The sequence below is a fragment of the Cariama cristata genome, unplaced genomic scaffold, assembly GCF_000690535.1.
Source record: "Cariama cristata isolate BGI_N322 unplaced genomic scaffold, ASM69053v1 scaffold21475, whole genome shotgun sequence".
Classification (NCBI taxonomy): Eukaryota; Metazoa; Chordata; class Aves; order Cariamiformes; family Cariamidae; genus Cariama; species Cariama cristata.
Window position 1 is genome coordinate 32,301 of NW_009616094.1, and position 16,841 is coordinate 49,141.

The 16,841-nt window shown below is 36.6% G+C and overlaps 1 protein-coding gene across 2 annotated transcripts in view; it reads right to left on the minus strand.

Moving 5' to 3' along the window:
• Window positions 1-16,841, minus strand: part of FAM120A (family with sequence similarity 120A) — a 47,240-nt gene that overhangs the window by 19,584 nt on the left and 10,815 nt on the right. The window contains exons 3-9 of one of the 2 annotated variants that reach the window (XM_009700069.1): window positions 13,271-13,399; window positions 12,621-12,717; window positions 11,417-11,517; window positions 10,838-11,121; window positions 9,343-9,430; window positions 5,847-6,071; window positions 2,201-2,375 (exon numbers count right to left, since the gene is read on the minus strand). In XM_009700069.1, the coding sequence (XP_009698371.1) occupies window positions 2,201-2,375; window positions 5,847-6,071; window positions 9,343-9,430; window positions 10,838-11,121; window positions 11,417-11,517; window positions 12,621-12,717; window positions 13,271-13,399 (1,099 nt within the window). The remainder of the gene's footprint in view (window positions 1-2,200; window positions 2,376-5,846; window positions 6,072-9,342; window positions 9,431-10,837; window positions 11,122-11,416; window positions 11,518-12,620; window positions 12,718-13,270; window positions 13,400-16,841) is intronic. The other variant, XM_009700070.1, reaches the window with a different exon arrangement.

Genomic DNA, 16,841 nt, shown 5'->3' on the forward strand with positions numbered 1-16,841 from the left:
GTCTTCCATTTTATGAAAGATCCATTATCCTGCTGTCTTTATATTTAGTAATAACACCAACATGTCAGTTTATTATGTATTTTTCATGCCCTCCTATAACCCTCACATGCAATATACTTGCATATTATTCATGCACAATTATTATGTTGCCAGTGTTATGGTTTGTAAAACAAAGATGACAGGATTTTAGATATTAAAGTATTCATTACCTCTCTGTATAAATCTTAAGGACAATATATGTTTCTTTAGAAATTAATTTCTTAATTCTCTTAACATTTCTTAATTCTTAAATTTTCTCTTAATTGTCTTAATTGCTGTGTTTCATAACTTACTAATTTTTGAGAGCAGAAAAAAAGTTAAGACACTAAAGGAGAATCAGCATCACTAGTTCATTATAGCCTGGGTCCTCAGAAAAGTTAGCAAGGGCTAACAAGCATGACTAACTGATTTGAGACACCTGCTCCTGCCACTTAAGACACTATTCTCTTTGCACCTTGCACAGCCTGCCCGCTACTTTGTGAGAGGTGACTAAAATAAACATGTTCCTGCAACATAGTCCTTTCAAACCACACACTTGCATCTTAGCTCAAATCCCTCTTTACTAGCACTGTTAGCTTTGCAGTGAAGCAACTAACTTTTAGGCAGATGTTCAAATTTTTTTTATTATTTTTTAAGCACATGGTCAGTCCTAAGATAGAAGTAGGTCAGTAGCTGAATGCGTCCTGCAGCAAGATTTGCTGGAGCCCCTGTAACTAAACCAAGTCAGCAGTAGCGTTCTTAGCCTCCATTGAGAATAAACCTCTGAAAAGCAGTATAAATGAAGAGAAAATAGAGATTATATAGGTTTCCCCAGTAGCCTACAGAGAACATTCCAGGTTTACGAGATCAAAACTTTCTGAAAACTGAAGCAGACCTTCAGCACTCAGCTACTTCACCACTACAAGTGCTGTAGTACACTTTTAAGGGCAGAAGCCTAACGAAGATAAATGAATGCTGCAAATAACATCACTATTTTAATCCTCAAATAACCTTGTAACCTGAAATACTACTATGTTGCATGAGTTTAAAAAATTAAAAGTTCGTGACAATATGAGTGAGTGTTGAGATATTATTCAAGCAGGGCAAATATTAAATTCCCACAAAATAACTGGCTAAGACAAAACGTTTTTCAAACATCGTTGGAAGATTATAATCTTCACTATGAATGTACAAAAACATTTCACAATTGAAAATGGAAAGAGAAAAGGGAATGAACATAAAGTTTACAACTGGTTCTTATTTTTATCCTTTTACACATGAAGACTGTGAATGATACTTTCATACATTCTAAATATCTGATTCTTAAATTTAGTCTAGCAACAGCAGACTCCTATATATAAATATTTCTGCTGCTTCTGTCATTCACTTAATGCTTTAGCATTCCTTTAACCTTTATAATGCTACTGTAAAGTTCAATCATTTCCTTGTATGCATTTCATTCTAAGAAAAATACTATAGAATGAGGAGGTTGAATTTTCTGGAATGACAGTAATTCCTGGAAGCAGAAGACTCAAAAAGACAACTTCCAGATTAATATGAAGATTAACATTCATCCCTCTGAATTAGCAAAAGGATCTTTTGACAAGTCTGTCTGCAAAAATTTAGTCTGTCTTCACCCAGGTCTACCTTTACTTACATTACATCCAACTTCTGCAATTTTTAAACCAAGTTTTTATATGCCAATACCTAAAAGATACTAGAGACTTGGAAATTTCACTGAAGTACATTTAATTACACATTTGGGAAGACAGGGTAAGTCAACATAGGCACCTCTCATTTTTGAAAAAACTATGCAAATTTGTACACATATGCACAGAACAGAAGTTTCCTATAATCAAGTTCTGCCATATACTTTGAAAATTACATCACAAACTGACATTACTTGCTGCAAGCCTGACAGCAGCTTGAGCATACATTTTAAAAAACAAACCCCAGAGCTTGCTTAGAAATGCTAGCATTTATAGTTCTTAAACTGCTACAAGAAATAAAATTTCAAATTAACAACATCTTTTTCTATTATCCATTGGCTCAAACAAGCCATAAATTCCTCCAGCATCAGCTACATCAATGAAATCTTAGAAATTATTCAAGTCATGGTACAAATGGATATAAAAACAGAGCAAAGAGAAGAGAAATAAAGAATGGATTTTACAGTACATACATTCTGGTGGAAGTCTGTTCTTTCTAAAAGCAAGTCTTTCAGTTTTCTTTCTGCTTTCTGCCAAACTAAACAGGACTCCGTAAACATACTGACGAACTGGCCTATAAAGGAGAGCAGCAGGAGGCAGGTCTTTGTTGGCTTCATCTTCTATAGAAACAGCAATTTTGATTTCACCCTTTTGCATGAAAGAGCAAAAAAATATGACATGTTATAGTGAACAGAAAGTATTTAGGTATGCGTGGTAACTCAATCCAGCTCTAAATTAACTCTCATCTAGTCAAGAAAAATGTAATTCAGTAGTAATGTGGATCTTAGGTATGTGAAGGTAACACTAGAGGACAGGATCACCTTACAATCTATCTGCTTTCCTCCAATAAGTCTCCAGGCTCTGATTATCCCTGTTGCTTTCCTCTTTCTCTTCTCCATCACACCCCCCCCTTTTTTTTTTTGTCAGGACTATCTGCAGGTGAGGATTACCTAAATACTAATCTTCAAATACAGATACTCTGAAGAGTGAAATAGTACAAACAAAAAAACAGTAATGCACTTTTAGACAGTTCAAAGCACATTTGAAGCTGAGCTAGATTTCAGACAGTGATTTTAAAAAAAGATTCATGCTGTCTAAAAACACGAGTCTAACTTTTTGGCGCAAGGATCTGAAACAGTATTGGGGACTAACTGAAAAACAACATTATGAGAAGACCTGGTCAAAAAACCATAACTGGGAATTATATAAGTAAGGTTGTTTTTGAATGTAGATAACTAAAGCTTTAGCATTTTATACTTTTTCAGAAAAAAGCATTAAAGAACCTTCCAACATTCTTTCTCAAAACAGCAGCAACATTCTATGTTTTCCGTGTCTGCACACCCAACCATGTTAAGATTTTCTTGCAAAACGACTGACTTCACTGCATTGCTCCCAAATAGCAGCCTTTATTTTCAACACTGACAAGCAAGTACTCCATTTTGCTACTTCCACTTAAAAAGACATTTAAACTGTCCCAGTAAGGAATACTGTAGGTGACATTTGGAGTGATTACATTAGGATATTGTCAGGTTTAACTCAGACAATGCTACTTTAGGTATAAGGTATGTCTAAAAGGTCTCTCTCTATACATAATAGCAACATAACTTGGAACACCTCTAGGTGCCAATTTCTGAAGAACCCCATAATTATACAACAAGGTATCTGTCAGCGTACCCATGGTATGCCTTAGGTCCCCTGCGCATGCTTGTTCAAAAGCATTTCAGATAGTGGGGAAAGAAAAAGTCTTAAATAGTACTGATTTATTTTTTATGCGGCCATCTCTAGATTGACTTTTTTCGCTCTGTTAGGAGAGGACTTCTCAAATGCAGACATTTAATTTGTTTCTTCCCATTGTGAGATATGATACACCACGTTGGGCAAGAGTGTTGATCTGCCGGAGTGTAGGAAGGCTCTACAGAGGGATCTGGACAGGCTGGATCGATGGGCCGAGGCCAACTGTATGAGATTCAACAAGGCCAAGTGCCGAGTCCTGCACTTGGGTCACAACAACCCCATGCAACGTTACAGGCTTGGGGAAGAGGGCTGGAAAGCTGACTGGTGGAGAAAGACTTGGGGGCATTGGTCGACAGCCGGCTGAACATGAGCCAGCCGTGTGCCCAGGTGGCCAAGAAGGCCAACAGGATCCTGGTTTGTATCACCAATAGCACAGCCAGCAGGACCAGGGCAGTAATGGTCCCCCTGTACTCGGCACTGGTGAGGCCACACCTCAAGTGCTGTGTTCAGTTTTGGGCCCCTCACTACAAGGAAGACCCTGAGCTGTTTGAGCATGTCCAGAGAAGGGCAATGAAGCTGGTGAAGGGCCTGGAGCACAAGTCTGATGGGGAGCGGCTGAGGGAGCTGGGGTTGTTTAGCCTGGAGAACAGGAGCTGAGGGGACACCTTATAGCTCTCTACAACGACCTGAAGGTAGATTGTAGCCAGTTGGGGGTCAGTCTCTTCTCCCAAGTAACAAGTGAAAGGACAAGAGTAAACGGTCTCACATTGCACCAGGGGAGGTTTTGATTGGATATTAGGAAAAATTTCTTCACTGACAGGCTTTTTCAGCATTTTCTTCACTGACAGGCTTGTCCAGCATTGGAACAGGCTGCCCAGGGAAGCGATGGATTCACCATCCCTGGAGGTATTTAAAAGACATGCAGACATGGCGCTTAGGGACATGGTTTAGTGGTGGACTTGGCAAGTGCTAGGTTTACAGTTGGACTCAAATGATCTTAAAGGTCTTTCCCAACCTAAATGATTCTATGATTAAACATCAAGTAGCATTTAAATGTACAAAGAATATTTGGCTGTGCAAAGCATGAAACAGAACTGGCAGCAATGGTCTTCATATATCTTTTGATTCTTCTCCACTTTTCTTTGATAAAGAGAAGTATAAAAACACGATAGCAATATAAGCTATGGTACAAAACAAACACATGGGAAATAGGAAATCCAAACCTCAACCTGAACGCAGAAACTTTTCTTTTTATGGATTTCAGATCCTCGCCTACAGTCCTTATTGTCCTGAAGTGGATTTTTAAGATGAATAGAAGTTAACAGGAATGTGGACAGTGCCATTTTGCTAGATTCTGTGGAAATATGTACATTGAATGGGCTTGATGTATGAGAACCAGTACTAAGTGTTTTGAACACTAAAGAGGAAGGAGATTAACACTGTCTCGTTCTGGGACTCATCTGTTTGCACCCTGAAGGAACAACAACTTATGTCTTTTGAGACTAGATTAAGTCAGATACAGGGTTGTGCAGGAACACCACTGCTCTGGTTCCTTCCCAGTTCAACACAAAGCAGACTTCAGCGGCTTCCAGACGCTCTGAAGCAGGTTATCACTGCCCATTTCCGTAAGAAGCTCTCCCACTGCTTTTCAAGTTGTTCTTAGCTGGCCATTCAGGTAGATTTTTTTTTTTATTGGACACACTGAGTAGACAAAGAGTTCTAGGCTGTGTGAAAATGCTTGCAGCTTACTTGGGACCTGAATGCTAGCACATAAAATAGCCAAACAAATAAAAAAGCCATCAGAAATGTTCTGCCAAACTAAAACGAACAAAAATTCAGAACACCATCAATTTCATTGATAATTACATTTTAGGATTAGACAAAAGGGATTTCTTATAACTGCTGTGTTTCTATCAGGGATGGGAGGGATCAGATTGTGACAGAAAACAATCTAAGTGTTTTTGAACACTGAAAATAGAAAAGACTTGGCACAGACACCAAAGCATATACACAGGAGTTTTTTAGATGGAAGTGGACTCTATATAAAAACACACACACACACATATATATACACACACAAACATATACATACACAGACATATACACAAGTGCGTAGAGATACAAAGATATCTACACATATTCAGGAAAAATGATTTTGTAAGTAAAAACTTCTAGTTACAGTCATCTTATATTTCTTGGAACAATGTACCAGAGCAGATCAGCGGTTAGAAAATGGGGAAAAAAAATGTTAGAAGCAGTAAAAATGGACCAAAGCTCAAAGCATTAAAAATTATCTAAATTTATGATACTCTTTAGCCAGAAATACAAGTGCAATTATCTTTACAGAATCATTATTTCACAGTACATAATTTTTAAATGTCATACCTTGGTTAGGACATGAAAGATGTAGGGATACATTAACCCCTTCTTGTGCCTATGCTCTGCCACTCTTAATACTTCAGGTGCTACAGGAGGTAATGGAGGGGTAGTAATATCCATGTGGTTTCTGGTGGGCATTGACAATAGGCATGGGATTTGTGGATTACTGGTTTGATTCCCTTTGACATCAGCTGCCTGACTTCCTGAAGAAGCACTAGAGGAACCTTCTGCCTATAACAGAACATACAAAATAAAGTGCTTTTGAATGCGTACAGAAGCATACCAGGAGATCAGCCAAGAATAACAGCAAATTTCCTTCTTCACCCACACTGAAAATAGTAAACCTTCACATCATGTTGTATCAGTATGTAGAATACATTGTCCAAAGCTGGCTAAAAGATTTTCAGAAAATGTAAACTTTCAGCCATTGTTTGCTAGCAGAAGCAAATTACTGAAAAAATAAATATTATAGTATAGCTTTAACTTACTAACTCAACAGTACTTATTATTTTTCTTTAATTTTTAATTGCACAATACAGCAGGGGGACTGCTGACCTCTTAACTAAGTACTTCCAAGATACTACCAACTAAATGGGTTAACTGACAGTCACGAAGTCTGTAATTTATCTAAACTTCCATTAACACATCCATTCTCAGTTTGCATTTCTAAATGAAGCAGGAAAAACTACATAGTTTAATTTAAAGACATTTAAAATATATAGTGTCTGAACTCAAAAGCCATGTAAATGTTTTGTTGCCTTTTTTTAAACATAAAATTCTTTTGTCTGAGAAGACTGTAAGAGAAAATGACAATATTTTCTGACTGCAAGATTAAAGTGGCATTATATTCCATTTCTAGAAATACAGTTCACAAATTTATAGGAAAAACATGGTGCATAAAAGTTCTTCCCAGTCAATAAGCCTTTTGTAAGCATTTGTCATATTTCTCACAGATGCTACCAAAAAAAGTAGAGTTCATTCCTAAAAATCCTTGTATTCAAAACTGAAAGCTGTTTTTAGCTTAAAAGTTCATACTAGTTTCATGTCTATAAACTACTATAGTAATATTAAAAACTTTTTGAGACTGAAATTTAATTTGATACAATTGTATTTTCACAATTTGTGTAGAAAATTTCACATGCTTCATAAGACTTCAAAAGCAAAGCTGAAACAGAAATGGCCAAAGCTATGAAATCCCGCACAAGTAACATAAAAAATAGGCCCAAACAAGCTCAGCTTGTTCACTTCAGCCTCTTACAAAAAATTCAAACCTGCATGTAAAAAACGAACAAAAACCTCCCCCCACAACCTCCAAGTTTTTACAGAAGGTGTGTATTAGTAAAAACATGCTCTAGTAAAATATCAAAGGGGCAATATTATTTTCAGATTACATTTTAAGCACATAATCAAAGAGTATGTTACTGATTGTATTTTAGACTGGTAATCTAGACTTCATTTTATTCACAAAAATATACAGAAGAAATGGTTAAAACCTGTAAACCAGAACATTTCTAACACAATACACTAATACAGAATGTTTTTATAAACACGTGAGCTATCTCACAGCTCTATTAAATCTGTATTACATTATCAAATATTTCTTTATTAGATTGAAGATATTTGTCCCTGTCTTCTACTTCAACAACTAAAAGCCAGTGATACTGGACCATAAAGAGAAATCTACGGAACTGCAATTACCAGGGGCACGGAGAGAAGATGACAAAAAAACCCACCCAATTGACAGCATTCTTTCCCCATTTGCCCTGCCGAGGTTCTTCCTGGATCTCCCTCAATGATATTCAAATATCTAAACAGAGGAACTACCACAGTTAAAAGATTGGTTTTTTTTTTTAGTAATATACATCCACCCAAATGAGATAAGCATAGCTTTGTCATGTATTTTCACGCAGCGAGACAACTACAAGCAAGGAATTCTGACATTTAAGTCAAGTGAAAGGAGTGTCAAGATTGCTGCTACCTGTCTGATCTATGCTAGATTTTCAGCACTTTAAATGACCTCAGAAATTCACATAGCTCATTCAGTTGAAATCTTCAGGAAATATTTCTTTTTTTTAATCATTAATATATACCTCCCTAGGAAATGAGTTCATCTACAAAATGTACTCATGATGCTCCCTGTCATGCTCAACAGATGCAACTGTCTTCTGCTACTGAAGGCTGAAGAAGTGGTTTGATATTTAAAACAAAAACAAACCAAGCAAGTAAAACTCACAAGCATTTATACATTAAATTGGATACATTTAAGTTGGACTGCATGCATACATCTATCAGAAAGTTTAATCACTGTTTATGCAGCTCTAATTCTGCGTGTACAGAGGCAGACAGACACGCCGTGCAGCATGTCCCACCCATCCATCGCCCAGCTCCAGGGAGGCACCACTGCTGCTCTGGCTGCTCCCCAGCTCTGTGGGATATTGGGCTGTGGAGCACACATGCAGGGCTACAGCTGCAACACACTGGGCTTCATACGTGGCCCGCAAAACAGAGAAGAAAGGAATGTAATAGGTCAAATTAGCATTTGCATACGGTGACTAATCCGCAGGCAGAGAGAGTTATCGTACGGGGCGTAGTCTGCAAAAATAATAACCACTGATGGATAAAATCACCAGCTTGATATTTTAAGCACAAAGCCCAAGTTTACTGGAATTTCTATGCCAAAGGTACCAGGAAAATCTTCTGTTTGTCTACAGCATAAGTAACTCGTGATTGGGTTTTTTTGACACAAAGTTAACAGTTGATGTACAGTTCCATCACAAAGACACAGAGATATTAAGTGCAAATGCTTTGAATGTTCTTTCCAAACATGGCTCAAACTTGGAGTACAGAGCATCATACTCTTAATTTGACAATGGTTTTAAATCTTGAAGAAATTTAATAGGATAATGATAAGTCTTTATCAATGGCTTAGTTATCGCATCCTTACTCAGTTAAGTAGCAATACATTCTAACTGGTCCCATGGAGCTACTTTAATATGTATTATGTGAAATTCATACCAGGCAGTTATAAAGGACTTTTATTCCTCAGTTGAGCTCTAATACACCTATAATGGTCTGTGGCTAACACTGAAAGGTGTGTTAGAGCTGTTTTCACTACACTGCAGGTTATATGACATGGACTCTGAACCCACGGACACTTAGACTGCTATACTCCTTAGTTAAAATCAAAATAATGCACTACTGTAAGCACAGATAGAAATATCTAAGGGTGAGATTGTTAGCTAAGGAGTAAACAAGTTTATTAGTTTCTTTCTATTTTATATCTAGTCTGTTCTAACAAATCCTATTTAATTTTCATTTTTATTTATACGTTACATTATTCCTTGGAAAACTCACTGTACTTTAAAGCTGTTTTGTAATTCACAAAAATGTGTAAAAGTTTACAGTAAATCCTACAGATCAATCTTAAAAATTCTATTCAGAGTTTGCTGTAAAGCTTTAATACAAAATAAAAAATTGTGATGTTTGGAACTTAAAGAATTACCTTTGTTTGGTCTCCCAGCTCTCCACGAGTTTGACTTTCTGACTGGGTTCCTGTTTTTTCCCAGCCTATTTTGTTCCCACTGACATGGCTGAAGGACAACATAAAGAAAAGCATCTTATTAAAGTGCTGTTTAAGATACAATGGGATAAATCCTTGGTGACTGTTATTGGAACTATGGGCCAAAGACTCTGATTTTAAGGGACGTTATGTACTAGAAACGTCAATTTGTAGAAGTCTTGAAGAGACTTCAATACTGACATTTATTCATTTACACTATGTCAACATTTGGATTGTATTTAAAAGCTGTATATTACAATGACTAAATAATGTTCATGCAAGAAAAATTCTTGATTGAACTTTAAATATTTGTCGCTATGCCAAGTAATTTCCCTCAATTAGAACACTATTCCTCTAAACTGTGATATAAAAGACACTGTCTAGGTTTCAGTTTCCAAATTTATTCAAAATTTATTGCATAAAATTCACAAGGCAACATTATCAAAAATGCTGGAAAAATCTGATACTGTTTTTTGTAAAGCAGGTACATTTCCAGTTCTACACTGCATGGAAGCCACACAAACTTACTTGATTTACTAAGCAAAACACATGATAAAATTTAGAGTTGATAGACTGCATCAACAAAGCAAAGTCCAAGCCATCATGCATAATTGTAGACACATTCAGAACTTAATATCCACTAGTAACATACTTACACTATTATACACAACCCCAAACTTTTAGAGGCAATCACAGACCTGCTAAAGCCCCAGGCTTTGATTCTCACACAGTAAGACACTACACCTAACAAGACAAAGGTAAACACAAACTGCCTCTGTTCAAATTTCCTTTTTGTAGGTCAGGAAGCAGTAATTAAATGAAAGTCTGCACAACTTTATTGCCAAGGACAGACATATGATCTAGTGGAAGTCAGAAACACTTCTGCAGTAAACAAGGTGCATTAGTAGAACAGAGCAAAGACAACTTCACTGCTGCTTTGTTCCACGCCGGAGCCTGTCAAGGAGGTCCCTTAAGTCACCTTCCTAAATGCTGAATTTCTGACATTCACATCAAGTTTGTTTGCAAAGCCACATTATTCCAAAATGTAAGAAGCGTAACCACTACAAATTCAGTGAAGTTTCATAGTTTTTAGTTACTGAAATTTTAATGAATTATACTGTGAAGTAGGAATACTTCTTTTGTACAAGTAAAGAACTTGAAAGCTTTGTGACATTTACCAAAATCTCACTCTCTCCTCCTTTCAATAAAACCTAAGGGCAGAAGTGAAAAAACACCCAATGTTATTTGGTTTTGGATTTCTGTTTGTTAAGGAACAAGGTGACTAGAGTGAACCATGGATGTGTTTGCAGTCATAGTGATCTAAAACTATTTTTTTCAAGGTCTATCGCATCACTAATTTGCAGATTTCTTACTTTCAGGATAGTGATGAATGACGTAACAGAAGCTGAGTTAGAAAATATCCTCATGAAAAACTTACTTCACTGCACCTCCATTGCCTTCATCATTGTCGGAGGACGAAGATGTAGAAGAGGCAGGAAAATAGGTTGAATCCACATGATTAGGGCTCCCGCTCTGAGCTGGATTTATTGGAGAAGATCGTTCATACAATGGTGTATGTTTTCCTTCGTGAGGAATGTTACTGTAGTTGTTCTGCTCAGAAAGACTTTTTCCACCTGTTTCCAAGGTGATGGCTGGCTCAGAGAGACTATATGGGTATGGACCCTGACCTTGGGCCCCACCCTGACTGGACATCTGCTGGGCCTAAAATAGAGTGATCTTTTTTAAGTAAAGGTAACAAAAAGGCTTTTCTTCTAAAACAAAATCCATTATTTAATCAAGTGGCATCTTCCAAATGTACGCAATAAATTTCAGCCATCTTGGACATCCACAAAAATTGTTCTACCAGAGTCTGCAGCATCACTATAGTTCCAGACTTAAAATTCAATCAGTGAACACCGATGCTAAAGTAGTTAGATATACCTTTCCCACTCAGATTTTAATTTGTTGAGCACAGCAGGTTTCTCCCAGGGAGAAGGGCAGAGGGCTCTATACTTACCACAGGTTTTGCTTGTAGTGAGGTCTGTGGAATGTTAAGCATCTGAGAAGGAACATATGGTGGCACTATCCCAGGCATACCAAACTGATTTGGTCTGGCTGCTGTATTGCAAATGGAGAGGAGGAGAAAAAAAGAATTAAAAACCAACCAAACAAGAAAAAACCCCAAACACTCATGAAAACGCTCACCATTTGACACAAATGTTACCCTTTTCATCCTTTTGCTTCTATGGTTTATTTGTTCTTATTCTGTTAGCGTTACTGTTTTCTAGTATGCCTTTAAGTCAGTTTTATTCATTTTTGCCTTTTAATAAAAATACTTTGTAGCTTGTGAAGTCTATTTTACTTGCCTCACCTTCTCTCAGTTCTTTTTATCTCTCATTACTGCACATTTCTATTCTACCTGGGAATCAAAGGAAGCTTAAAAGAAAAAAAGCCCAAGAGGTGTCATAATCAGGAAAACAGGAAAAACAATGTCACACACATACATAATGCTGGCACTTTCCATCATTTCAACGTTTGACCTAGAGTAGCCTTAATGCCCTTTAATGCAGGTCTTTGAATGTGCATAAAGACACCCCACCACTCAAAAAAGAGAAGGAAAAATCTGTATCTGTATACCAGTATGGTAACTGAAAATCTTTAGAAAATTTCAGCTCAAATTATGTTTAAGCGTTAAGAACAAGGTATGTGTAGTAAATCCTGTGATCATACAGTTAACTTGTAAGCCTTGAGAATAATCTGCAATGCCAGAACAATTAGTGGCTGCAATTTAAGCAGGTATGTTACGACACCAAAAAAATCAAAGACTATAAAGGGATTTCTGAAACATGTCAGGTAAGTCCAGTGAGAAACAGGAAACGTGTTTAATGGAATCAAAATAGAACCTGTCTTCATGATTGGAACTGGTCACCAGCTTTCAGGTGTTTACAGCACCATACTCTCAAGTGTCCTAATGCTAGAACCAATGCAGCAATAGCCAAGAGGAAAATCAGTCCAGGTCTTTCTCCTCTTTTTGGGGAAAGAACACAACCTTTGCACATATCCTATGAAAGCCTTCTTTTGAAACCTCATGTTTGAAGGTCAGTCAAAATTGCCAAAGAATATAAACAATTTTATAAGATCCTGCTAACAACACTGGTTTTGATTTAGGGTTATCCCATAGTTTAGTTAAAATTAAAAGCCTAATTTCTTTAATTACTTACCTAGGTAATGTGGTGGATGAAATGGCATAGGTTTATTAGTTGCTGAGTAATAAGCAACCGCTCTCTTAAATCGAGTAACTTTGTCATCTGTTCTAGACTAAAAAAAAAAAAAAAAAAAAAAAAAAAAAAAAAAAGAGAGAGATCTGTCAGGGGCAAATCCAGGCATCTCATCTATAGGTCAGCATTGTACAGTAGTTAAAGGATACCATATCACATACAGTATTAATGCCTGTGGAGCCTTGAGGACTATAGCACTACTCCAGCACAAGAAATATTATGATATTGATCTTTGAGGTCTCTTCCAATCATAATGATTCTATGATTCTATGTCAATCCATGTAAGGATAAAGCTTGAAAATGTTATCTTCATGTACCACTGATTCTCAAGGACAGCGCACAAAGCCAGACTACAAAACCTCTTTTGTTATCAAGAATTTAACTTTAAAGCACTGAGGGTAAATGCAGTATTTGTACTTTCCGAAAGTGTGGAAAAGTGAAATTAGGTATCTAAGACACTGCATGTGCCAACAGGGTCCTATTATCAACTGACACAAAACATTGTTTTTATAGAATGCAATTCTTCAATACAAATGTATAGCACTATTGGTTTTAAAAAGAACCCCAAACCACTATTTTGCTTTATACTTTACCTGTGAATGCTGAAAAACATCTTTTGCTATGGCATCCAAATCAGTGGTGTCCTGAATATTACGGACGTAGTCAGCTACGGCTTTGATCACTACGTCACAAGGTGGTAAAACTAACTGGTGAGCACGTACCTATGCAAACAAACATACAAGCTGGTATGAAATAACAGGGTAGCCCAAGATACCTCAGTTACACAGCAGAGAATTAAACTTTTTATTTACTGAAAATATATTCAACAAATCCCATGTTGCCTGATTTAGTATCTAAATATTTTTGGGCTTTCCACCTTGTTTTTAAGACTTCACCTTAAACAATGATTCATGTTTTTAATCTACAGTGTATTTTTACATATACATATATATATACACATGAAATTTCACCTCTATGTAAATATTTGCTGGTTAAATATCAGCTCCAACAATAAACAAGGTCAACGATGCTAATTATTTCACTGCTTTCTAGTTGGACATTTCCTCTAGTGCAAAATGCTTTATCTAGTGTGGATACATCCATATTTGAGAGAGAGAGAGAGAGATATGTGCCAGAAAATATTTTATTTTGACACAGTTTATACTCTGAATGTAAAGTGGTACCAGAACTGATGAAAGAAATCCACTGGGAACAGGAAGATCTCTATGTACACAGAAAAGGGAGGATTTCAAAAACAAATGGAGAAAAGGAGTATCTCAAGGAAACTTATTTTCAAGATCCTACAGAAATTGATCTAAAAATTATTATTTGAAGATTACATAGCTTAGTAATTACTGTTTTCAAATTTTGTATATTTCATTATCTGTAGTAGAATATACTCATACAGCTTCACATTATATATAACATCTCAGGCAACAAATTATTCTTATTTCTTTTATATCATACATTGACAAAGAATGATGTATGAATTTCTCTTGTTGCTATGTCAGCACAGTTACTTTCTCTTTCAGGCCTTTCAATATCAACATGGTTATAGGGCTGGTTACTCTTTTTGCAGACACAGAGGAAATTCTTAATATAATTCCATGGATAAAATAGTTTCAATATTCTGACATTAAAATAATTGACGTTTCACCATCCAATGAAGGGTATGTCTGGCCTCCCATATTCGCCAACTATTTAAAACGGACAAAAAACATGCGCTTCAACGTGTGCTAAAAATTTCCCTCAAGTTTATGACCTTAACCCACACAGACCATAGATTCGTCTACAAATCAGAGTCCACCATACAGTCTACTCAAGATGTTAGGAAAACGATGAATTCCCATTGATTCACTGGTCACTGACTCAAGTCATGGGTTTGAAAAGATAAGAATCACTTTGGACTTTGTAGCAAAAGACCTCTCTTTGTAGTAAGAAGAAAGAGCTGGAAGAACTTTGTGGGATGATGTCCAAAGCCCCTAGAGAGGAAGCTCCTGCAGCTCAGCGACTGGCAGCTGCAGATGGATGTGCTGTACCAGGAAGTTCTAGACTCAGTTCTCTGGTCTGATCCCTTCTTGTATCCACAAGGATAAAGGAGGGGAATTGGATAGTCCTGGAAACCCTGGACTTCCACCTCAACATTCTCAACAGGCTCCTCCTGAAAATAAACTGAGGATTATTCAGCATATGATTATGGGAATTACTGCCCTTACATGCCCTGCGCGATCCTCTATGGGGTATAGAAACTTCAGGTCAAGCAACCACCATGGACCACTGCAAAATTAAAAACTGTGAGCAGTACTCTAGCTTGGTCTGAAGAACTACTCAACCCCAGGCAGTTTCTGTCACTTTCCCTCTGTGCTGCACAATGCGTGCACTCAGAGGGGCAGGAAAGAGGTCCCCAACTACCTGTCCTAAATTTTAGAGAATGTCTGAGGAATTTCTAAAAAGTCTGTCTGGAACCTCTGTACAATTCTAGAGCACTCCATTGGTGCCCATATGAGCAGCTAGGTTTTAACTTTTAACATATTTTAATACGCCTATTAGCAAAATTCAGTAATTCAAGACTTGAGAGATCATCATTATTATTTAACAGCTCTATTTCTTCAGATATGAGAAAATGTGAAAAATCTTTAGGTTTGCATTCTACACAGAGGTGTCATACTTTACCAGAAAATACTTCAATTCAGCCTTGTCAGAAACGTTTATGCAAAATTCTAATTAATGCTTCATTAGTTTTATCTTTGCAACTTCAAAATCTGTACCATAATCCCTTTTTATTTTATATGGAGTCTACCATATGTAACTGTTTTCTTTCCTGCCCTTATTTGATCCACTTATTATGCAGTTTCTTCTTCATATTTAGACCATGGAATTTTTGCCCAGATTCCCCACTTTTGTTAATTTCCTTCTCCTAATGTCTACTTTTTACCAATGTCAGGATACTCATTCTATACCTGGTCATTCTCTACCAGACATGAACTCCACATTTTATGAGCCTAAATTAAGAACAGTTTTGTTTAGTGTAGTCAGTGACATGGTAATTATTTCTATTTCAGATATTAAATACTAAATTTTCAGTAGTGTGCATTCTCAATACATACAACAATACTAAATACAGATCACATTCATGTGTAAGCTTACAGTCACAAATATTGATGATAAAATTTTGCACCCAATCTGCAAGCAGAAGCAATAGATTTTCTTCTCGCTGGCAATCTAAGTAATTTTATGAACACCTACCATTTTATTTGTATGTGTAACAATTATACATCTCTAAAGCGGCTGAATCATAACATGGCTGTGTCATGTTAGATGTGCTTTCGGCAGAGTCCCTTGGAGAAACCCTGCATCACTACTTAAGTGTTTCTGCAATCTCTGCTTGAAAATTCAGTGGATGAAAGGAGTAAGCAATCTATCATTAGTTTTATGTGATCTCCAAGATAGTAATATTTAATAAACTGTAAGCAGCTAGCATCAAGAGAAGACATCACATCACTCCACCACCAACATTCAGCTCAGACCCTAGAAGTATGAAGCTCAAGCGAGACACATTAAGGGCTTACTATGCGTATCTCCCCCAGTTTAGCTGCTTTTAAACAAACAGCCTAAAGACTTCACTGGAGCATATTCTTAATTCCTGAAGTGAGACCTTCTGAAAGTATGTATTACAGATTTAGAGACACTTCAGGTATTTGGATTTCATTTTCTTTTATTTTGTTTCAAAGACATCCAGTCCAGATGTGAGAACACCCTCAAAACTAAAAATGTCATGACCTACACAGAAGCCAGAAATGAAAAGTGGAGAAACAAGATCTACCTTCCTGATATTAAAGAAGAAAATATTTCTATTCATTTTAGAACTTTCCAGAAATCCAAAATTGTAGATTTTGTACTGAATCATAAATCACATTTCTAATACTGTGTGCTTTAAAATACAGGCTAAGTCTTACTATGTGTTAGGTATGGGAAAAATTAAGACTTAACAGCAAAAGTTACAGAAAACAGGTTCATGGTTCAAACTTACTTTTAGTTGCATACAAAGCACTTCAGAGCAAAATCAGCATCCTATTTTACCATTATAAGAGATAATGGTAAAGAGATTTCTTCCTAGAAGCTACTTTTTTCCTTATCCTCTACAGAAGAGTTTCAGGCAAGCAA